This window comes from Calliphora vicina, unplaced genomic scaffold (assembly GCF_958450345.1).
Source record: "Calliphora vicina unplaced genomic scaffold, idCalVici1.1 scaffold_34, whole genome shotgun sequence".
NCBI classification, from domain to species: domain Eukaryota; kingdom Metazoa; phylum Arthropoda; class Insecta; order Diptera; family Calliphoridae; genus Calliphora; species Calliphora vicina.
The window spans coordinates 314,022-323,952 of record NW_027052594.1 but is presented as its reverse complement, the minus strand read 5'-3'; the positions used below and the strand labels follow the sequence as shown (position 1 = coordinate 323,952).

Here is a 9,931-nt window from a genome sequence, read left to right as displayed (position 1 = left end):
AAAAACAAAAAACTACTATGAACTACATAATTACTACTTAAAATTTAAATACTTCATATTACGATTAATTATGGATTAAACTATTATTTAAAACTTACAAATTTAGCTTAAAAATCTAATATATATATAAAATGATATAAAATCTAAAATCACATAAAATATTAACCTATTCTTTTATATACATACATAATTATCAACCTAAATTTTGCGAAATATTAACATTAAAATCTTAGAATATGAATTAAAATATTTTATTTAAGTAAAATCCTTTTTTTTCAATATGTACAACCTATACTAAAACTTATATATTTTTCCTTATTTAGCACAATTAAAATGCTTTGTATTTAATTTTTATAATTACAATTTACCCACATTAATTAAATATGAATATTTCTAATTATAACTAAAATCCTATATATTTAATTTTAAGTACTGCAAACCCTATTTTATTTTATTACGCATTTTTTTTGATGTATCTTAACTAGAGAGTAACAAGAATTATTAATTTATATTGAGATTATTCTAAAAATAGAAATTGTCAACGTCATCATGATCATCACCACATTCCTTTGCTGGGCCCAACACCGGAACGAAATGGTATGAAATTTTAAACAAAATAACAAATAACAACAACATAACATTCTGTAAGTAATGCAAAATTAATAATTATCTCTTACTCTCATTAGTATTTTTTTTTATTATCTTTATTATTAATGATATTATTAGTCCGATTCCGTCCGTTTCATTAGTCAATCTAGTTCTCATCAATTTTGTTTATTTGCATAATGTATTAGTCTAGTAATGCAACTCAAAGTGTTACTTACAATCAATGTAAATTGAATATATCTATGTTTATGATTTTGTTTTATTCTTTTTAATCTCTTCTTCTTTTATTCAATTATACGTGAATATTAAAATTATATACAAATGGTTAGATTATATTATTATTAATTTTCTTTATCAACATTTATTTTTCTTAATTTTCTTTTAATAAACATGTCAATATTTTGAATTTAAACATGAATCTATAAGCATTTAATTATTTTGGGAATGACAGAATTAGCAATATATAAATTAGATTAATCAGTCTAGATTTTTATTTAGGGACAATCCGTTTAAACTATAGGGTATTATGATTGTCATAGGTGTCTGATATACAGAACATCAGATGGGTGGGAACAATTGTACCCTTTGGCAGAACATCAAGCCTCATAACAACTATTTCTAATTTTTAAAAATTCATTATTTTAATCTACTTTTGGTTTTATTAATTTGGCATGAAAGAAGATTTTTATATGTAACGCGCTAGAAATTTGGGTTAAGAACCACGTAACCAAATCCCTTAGTAGCTAGCTGGGAAATTAGACCTAACATGCCTCCTGACTTATATTTCTTCAGAGATCTTTCCTTAGACATTTAGACATTACTACAAAGATCTAGCCGGCGCGTAACATGCTTGAGAACGTAGCTTTCTAATAAGGTATAACTTAAGTAGCTAGCATAATCAGTATCCCATATGAATGTGGGTATATCGGACATTTTTCGAAAAATGTCCCAAAATTACCCAAGTAAACGAATTCATATAAATCGCTTCCTAGCCCCTAAAGAGCTAGGAAGCTAAATTTTTTGATATCTGGATTGCTTGAGAATGTAGCATTCTCATAAGGTATAACTTAAGTAGCTAGCATAATTAGTACCCGATATAAATGCGGGTATATCGGACATTTTTCGAAAAATGTCCCAAAATTACCCAAGTTTTTAACGACTTCATATAATTCGCAATTTTGGAGGCCCCTAAAGAGCTAGGAAGCAAAATTTTTCGATATTTGGATTGCTTGAGAATGTAGCTTTCTACTAAGCTATAACTTAAGTAGCTAGCATAATTAGTACCCGACATTTTTCGAAAAATGTCCCAAAATTACCCAAGTTTTTAACGACTTCATATAAATCGCAATTTTGGAGGCCCCTAAAGAGCTAGGAAGCTAAATGTTTTTTTTTTTTTTTTTTTTTTTTTTTTTTTTTTTTTTTAGTTTTTAAGATTCCAATCTTACGGGCTATTTATGGTCAATCATTTGTTACCAAATGTGTAAATAAAAATCAAAGTATTTTCATTTTTATTATTATTTACCCAACGTTTCGTTTGTTTGTTTCAAACTTCTTCAGGGGTTTTCTTTTATTGTTGAATTCTAGCGACAAAAACATATAAATATTTTATTATAAATCATTGAAAAACTTAAGATATCACAGTTCAACTTACGAAATTCTATTGTTTACATTGTTAATTAACTTATTATTTAAAAAACTGGACTTCACGATACAGAATTAATAAATAAATAAATAATCATTACAACACAAACATATACTATAAGTCAAACTTAATACTAATATCACAGAACTTCAACTGATTTAATAATTAAATATTGCAGCGGAATATTGCAGTTTTGTGTTATCCTTGTCCTCTTTCGTGTTCATTGTATTGTGTATTTTTTGTTGTATTCTTAAGCTTTCAAGAGTGTATCGTTTGTTCTCTTTTTGTTCTCTGTCCAATATCTTAATATTGTCAAAATCCATCTTATGATTGCACTCCTTTACGTGCAGAGATAATGCCGTCGTTATTTTTCCTTTTTCAATATCTGTTTTGTGTTCATTAACTCTCGTCCCCAACATTCTCTTTGTCGTACCAATGTAAACCAAGTTACATCTCTCCCTTTCATTACCGTCACATTTTATCTCATAGACCACATTATCACTCTTAAGTTTGTCAATTTTTGTTTTGTTGTTTGTAAATAGATGCCTCAGTGTCATATTTGATTTGTAAGCTATTGTTGTTGTTTTCTCTGTGATCATTCTCTTCATTGTTTTTGTCTCCGTTAGTTTGGGAATAAATGGTACACTGTAAAAAACTTTTTCCTCCTCAGTGTTTGGATTTTTCTGCTGTTTTTCATATTTTAGTACTTTGTTGATTAAATTGTTCGTCATATATGTTGGGTAACTATTCTTTGTAAGTATTTTTCTTATTCTATTAATATTGGTTTTCCTGTATTCAACATCACTTATCTGTAATACTTTCCTTATTAAATTCGTCGCTGTACTTATCTTCATTTTCAATGGTTGTGTAGAGTTGAAGTTAACCATTCTACCTGAAGATGTGGGTTTCGTGTACCAATTTGTCCTTATTCTTCCATTATCCTTGATGATATTGATGTCCAGATACGGTATTGACATATTCTTCTCGCGTTCTATTGTAAATTGTATCTTATTGTGATAAACGTTCATTGTTTTTAATATCTTCTCTTCGTCCGATTTCCTTATAATCGCAAACAAGTCATCCACATACTTAGTGATAAACTTAATCTCTATATTATTAGCCCTTAATTCGTCAATTACATCGTCCAGTAGTGTGTCAAGTACAATATTTGCAATTGTTGGCGATAGGGGGTTTCCCATTGGCATACCATATGTTTGATGGTAAAATTTATTGTCAAAAGTGAGATAGTTATTATCAGTTAAACAAAACTGAAGAATTTTCAAAAATGTTTGCCTTGGTATTGCCGTGTGTTCCTTAAGTGTTTTCCATTTGTCAAGTATATTCCTTATAGCCAAGTGAATCGGTATATTAGTGAATAATGATACCACGTCGAAAGAGACCATAATATCGTCATTTTCCAATGAGACGCTTTCCAGTTTTCGTTTTAATTCTACTGAATTTTGTATATTGTATTTGGGCGACACAATATTCCTCAAAATTGTTCCAATATACTTCGAAAGACTGTAACACGGTACCTTCATGGATGCAGATATCGGTCGAAGTGGTATTCCGTCTTTGTGTATCTTTGGCAGTCCATATAACTCAGGTGCTGCTGCCGCTTGTGTCGTCATGTTGAATTTCTCGTATCTGGTAATGTACCCATCTTTTCCCAATTGTGTAATTAAGTTATTGTTCCTTTTCTGAAGACTAGTTGTTGGGTCAATTTCAATTTTCCTGTATGTGCTCTTGTCATCTAATAATTGGTACATTTTCTCCATATAATCTCTCCTATATAATATCACAGTTTTATTCCCCTTGTCTGCCGTAGTTATAATTATGTCCTTCTCGTGTTTCTTAATGAAGTTCCTGGTGACCTCGTATATACTCAGTATAAATTTATCTTTCCCCGTATTCCTAAGATTCCTTTTGAAGTATGCAATTCTGTTCGCTATTTTCGATCGCGTTATGTCCTTTTCTGTATCATCTTTTATACCCTGAACCCATTGTTCCATGTCAGCTATAAGCGGTATAGGTGTGAAATTCTTTCTATCTACTGGTATTGCAAACTTGTTCCCCAGTGATAATAACCATTTATGTTCCATTTCAAACTCTATACTCGTGTGGTTAATAAACCAGTCGTCATTGTATACGAGGTTCAGTTTCTCAAACTTCTCGTGTTTCAATTTCGTCATCTTCATTGAATGTGTAAGTTTTATCCTCGATCTGATATTGTAAAATTTATCCCACTGTTGGTTCTTGAATTTCGTAAGTTCCATTTTGTCAAGTGTATTTTTCATCTCCTTTTCAATCTTTCTGATCTCTGATCTTGTATATGTTGTGTTTGTATGTGTATCTTTTATCTCTATGTTCAATAACTTTGCGTGTAAGTTTGTCTCTATTTTCTCTATGTCTATCCGTGATGTTTTTGTTGTAACTAATTGTTTTAATGTTCTTGTACTGTTTCTTACATGTGTTGGTATGATTCCCATGTGTCTGCATTCTTGTAAAAATGTTGTTCTCTCCATCAATTTAGCCAATCTCTCCATCTCTCTGCTATATTTCTTCAGTAAGCTGCTAGTATGAATGTTGTATTTGTTCCTAATTTTCTCGAAGAAACTTTCCATACTTATTTTTGTCGTCATGATGTTATTTTTCGTTTCACCTCCTCTCTTCGGCGGGCCCTCCGATAGTTAATTTTCTAGTTTTCTATTTATGACCAATGATGTTGACAATTTTAGTTTTTAAGATTCCAATCTTACGGGCTATTTATGGTCAATCATTTGTTACCAAATGTGTAAATAAAAATCAAAGTATTTTCATTTTTATTATTATTTACCCAACGTTTCGTTTGTTTGTTTCAAACTTCTTCAGGGGTTTTCTTTTATTGTTGAATTCTAGCGACAAAAACATATAAATATTTTATTATAAATCATTGAAAAACTTAAGATATCACAGTTCAACTTACGAAATTCTATTGTTTACATTGTCAATTAACTTATTATTTAAAAAACTGGACTTCACGACACAGAATTAATAAATAAATAAATAATCATTACAACACAAACATATACTATAAGTCAAACTTAATACTAATATCACAGAACTTCAACTGATTTAATAATTAAATATTGGCGCGGAATATTGCAGTTTTGTGTTATCCTTGTCCTCTTTCGTGTTCATTGTATTGTGTATTTTTTGTTGTATTCTTAAGCTTTCAAGAGTGTATCGTTTGTTCTCTTTTTGTTCTCTGTCCAATATCTTAATATTGTCAAAATCCATCTTATGATTGCACTCCTTTACGTGCAGAGATAATGCCGTCGTTATTTTTCCTTTTTCAATATCTGTTTTGTGTTCATTAACTCTCGTCCCCAACATTCTCTTTGTCGTACCAATGTAAACCAAGTTACATCTCTCCCTTTCATTACCGTCACATTTTATCTCATAGACCACATTATCACTCTTAAGTTTGTCAATTTTTGTTTTGTTGTTTGTAAATAGATGCCTCAGTGTCATATTTGATTTGTAAGCTATTGTTGTTGTTTTCTCTGTGATCATTCTCTTCATTGTTTTTGTCTCCGTTAGTTTGGGAATAAATGGTACACTGTAAAAAACTTTTTCCTCCTCAGTGTTTGGATTTTTCTGCTGTTTTTCATATTTTAGTACTTTGTTGATTAAATTGTTCGTCATATATGTTGGGTAACTATTCTTTGTAAGTATTTTTCTTATTCTATTAATATTGGTTTTCCTGTATTCAACATCACTTATCTGTAATACTTTCCTTATTAAATTCGTCGCTGTACTTATCTTCATTTTCAATGGTTGTGTAGAGTTGAAGTTAACCATTCTACCTGAAGATGTGGGTTTCGTGTACCAATTTGTCCTTATTCTTCCATTATCCTTGATGATATTGATGTCCAGATACGGTATTGACATATTCTTCTCGCGTTCTATTGTAAATTGTATCTTATTGTGATAAACGTTCATTGTTTTTAATATCTTCTCTTCGTCCGATTTCCTTATAATCGCAAACAAGTCATCCACATACTTAGTGATAAACTTAATCTCTATATTATTAGCCCTTAATTCGTCAATTACATCGTCCAGTAGTGTGTCAAGTACAATATTTGCAATTGTTGGCGATAGGGGGTTTCCCATTGGCATACCATATGTTTGATGGTAAAATTTATTGTCAAAAGTGAGATAGTTATTATCAGTTAAACAAAACTGAAGAATTTTCAAAAATGTTTGCCTTGGTATTGCCGTGTGTTCCTTAAGTGTTTTCCATTTGTCAAGTATATTCCTTATAGCCAAGTGAATCGGTATATTAGTGAATAATGATACCACGTCGAAAGAGACCATAATATCGTCATTTTCCAATGAGACGCTTTCCAGTTTTCGTTTTAATTCTACTGAATTTTGTATATTGTATTTGGGCGACACAATATTCCTCAAAATTGTTCCAATATACTTCGAAAGACTGTAACACGGTACCTTCATGGATGCAGATATCGGTCGAAGTGGTATTCCGTCTTTGTGTATCTTTGGCAGTCCATATAACTCAGGTGCTGCTGCCGCTTGTGTCGTCATGTTGAATTTCTCGTATCTGGTAATGTACCCATCTTTTCCCAATTGTGTAATTAAGTTATTGTTCCTTTTCTGAAGACTAGTTGTTGGGTCAATTTCAATTTTCCTGTATGTGCTCTTGTCATCTAATAATTGGTACATTTTCTCCATATAATCTCTCCTATATAATATCACAGTTTTATTCCCCTTGTCTGCCGTAGTTATAATTATGTCCTTCTCGTGTTTCTTAATGAAGTTCCTGGTGACCTCGTATATACTCAGTATAAATTTATCTTTCCCCGTATTCCTAAGATTCCTTTTGAAGTATGCAATTCTGTTCGCTATTTTCGATCGCGTTATGTCCTTTTCTGTATCATCTTTTATACCCTGAACCCATTGTTCCATGTCAGCTATAAGCGGTATAGGTGTGAAATTCTTTCTATCTACTGGTATTGCAAACTTGTTCCCCAGTGATAATAACCATTTATGTTCCATTTCAAACTCTATACTCGTGTGGTTAATAAACCAGTCGTCATTGTATACGAGGTTCAGTTTCTCAAACTTCTCGTGTTTCAATTTCGTCATCTTCATTGAATGTGTAAGTTTTATCCTCGATCTGATATTGTAAAATTTATCCCACTGTTGGTTCTTGAATTTCGTAAGTTCCATTTTGTCAAGTGTATTTTTCATCTCCTTTTCAATCTTTCTGATCTCTGATCTTGTATATGTTGTGTTTGTATGTGTATCTTTTATCTCTATGTTCAATAACTTTGCGTGTAAGTTTGTCTCTATTTTCTCTATGTCTATCCGTGATGTTTTTGTTGTAACTAATTGTTTGGATTGCTTGAGAACATAGCTTTCTAATAAGGTATAACTTAAGTAGCTAGCGTAATCAGTACCCGATATGAATGCGGGTATATCGGACATTTTTCGAAAAATGTCCCAAAATTACCCAAGTTTTTAACGACTTCATATAATTCGCAATTTATATTTATATTTGGATTGCTTGAGAACGTAGCTTTCTAATAAGGTATAACTTAAGTAGCTAGGATAATCAGTATTCCATATGAATGTGGGTATATCGGACATTTTTCGAAAAATGTCCCAAAATTACCCAAGTAAACGAATTCATATAAATCGCTTCCTAGCCCCTAAAGAGCTAGGAAGCTAAATTTTTTGATATCTTATGATTGCACTCCTTTACGTGCAGAGATAATGCCGTCGTTATTTTTCCTTTTTCAATATCTGTTTTGTGTTCATTAACTCTCGTCCCCAACATTCTCTTTGTCGTACCAATGTAAACCAAGTTACATCTCTCCCTTTCATTACCGTCACATTTTATCTCATAGACCACATTATCACTCTTAAGTTTGTCAATTTTTGTTTTGTTGTTTGTAAATAGATGCCTCAGTGTCATATTTGATTTGTAAGCTATTGTTGTTGTTTTCTCTGTGATCATTCTCTTCATTGTTTTTGTCTCCGTTAGTTTGGGAATAAATGGTACACTGTAAAAAACTTTTTCCTCCTCAGTGTTTGGATTTTTCTGCTGTTTTTCATATTTTAGTACTTTGTTGATTAAATTGTTCGTCATATATGTTGGGTAACTATTCTTTGTAAGTATTTTTCTTATTCTATTAATATTGGTTTTCCTGTATTCAACATCACTTATCTGTAATACTTTCCTTATTAAATTCGTCGCTGTACTTATCTTCATTTTCAATGGTTGTGTAGAGTTGAAGTTAACCATTCTACCTGAAGATGTGGGTTTCGTGTACCAATTTGTCCTTATTCTTCCATTATCCTTGATGATATTGATGTCCAGATACGGTATTGACATATTCTTCTCGCGTTCTATTGTAAATTGTATCTTATTGTGATAAACGTTCATTGTTTTTAATATCTTCTCTTCGTCCGATTTCCTTATAATCGCAAACAAGTCATCCACATACTTAGTGATAAACTTAATCTCTATATTATTAGCCCTTAATTCGTCAATTACATCGTCCAGTAGTGTGTCAAGTACAATATTTGCAATTGTTGGCGATAGGGGGTTTCCCATTGGCATACCATATGTTTGATGGTAAAATTTATTGTCAAAAGTGAGATAGTTATTATCAGTTAAACAAAACTGAAGAATTTTCAAAAATGTTTGCCTTGGTATTGCCGTGTGTTCCTTAAGTGTTTTCCATTCGTCAAGTATATTCCTTATAGCCAAGTGAATCGGTATATTAGTGAATAATGATACCACGTCGAAAGAGACCATAATATCGTCATTTTCCAATGAGACGCTTTCCAGTTTTCGTTTTAATTCTACTGAATTTTGTATATTGTATTTGGGCGACACAATATTCCTCAAAATTGTTCCAATATACTTCGAAAGACTGTAACACGGTACCTTCATGGATGCAGATATCGGTCGAAGTGGTATTCCGTCTTTGTGTATCTTTGGCAGTCCATATAACTCAGGTGCTGCTGCCGCTTGTGTCGTCATGTTGAATTTCTCGTATCTGGTAATGTACCCATCTTTTCCCAATTGTGTAATTAAGTTATTGTTCCTTTTCTGAAGACTAGTTGTTGGGTCAATTTCAATTTTCCTGTATGTGCTCTTGTCATCTAATAATTGGTACATTTTCTCCATATAATCTCTCCTATATAATATCACAGTTTTATTCCCCTTGTCTGCCGTAGTTATAATTATGTCCTTCTCGTGTTTCTTAATGAAGTTCCTGGTGACCTCGTATATACTCAGTATAAATTTATCTTTCCCCGTATTCCTAAGATTCCTTTTGAAGTATGCAATTCTGTTCGCTATTTTCGATCGCGTTATGTCCTTTTCTGTATCATCTTTTATACCCTAAACCCATTGTTCCATGTCAGCTATAAGCGGTATAGGTGTGAAATTCTTTCTATCTACTGGTATTGCAAACTTGTTCCCCAGTGATAATAACCATTTATGTTCCATTTCAAACTCTATACTCGTGTGGTTAATAAACCAGTCGTCATTGTATACGAGGTTCAGTTTCTCAAACTTCTCGTGTTTCAATTTCGTCATCTTCATTGAATGTGTAAGTTTTATCCTCGATCTGATATTGTAAAATTTATCCCACTGTTGGTTCTTGA

At 31.6% G+C, this 9,931-nt stretch overlaps 3 protein-coding genes across 3 annotated transcripts; all 3 read right to left on the bottom strand.

Moving 5' to 3' along the window:
- Window positions 1-2,406: 2,406 nt before the first annotated feature.
- LOC135963045 (uncharacterized) lies at window positions 2,407-4,890 on the bottom strand. Its single transcript, XM_065514824.1, has one exon. The coding sequence runs from the start codon at window positions 4,888-4,890 to the stop codon at window positions 2,407-2,409; it is 2,484 nt and encodes an 827-aa protein (XP_065370896.1).
- Window positions 4,891-5,362: 472 nt separating this feature from the next.
- LOC135963044 (uncharacterized) lies at window positions 5,363-6,835 on the bottom strand. Its single transcript, XM_065514823.1, has one exon. It carries the CDS (start codon window positions 6,833-6,835, stop codon window positions 5,363-5,365), a length of 1,473 nt encoding a protein of 490 aa, XP_065370895.1.
- Window positions 6,836-7,970: 1,135 nt separating this feature from the next.
- Window positions 7,971-9,302, bottom strand: LOC135963043 (uncharacterized). The gene has a single exon (XM_065514822.1). It carries the CDS (start codon window positions 9,300-9,302, stop codon window positions 7,971-7,973), a length of 1,332 nt encoding a protein of 443 aa, XP_065370894.1.
- Between the last annotated feature and the right edge of the window lie 629 nt (window positions 9,303-9,931).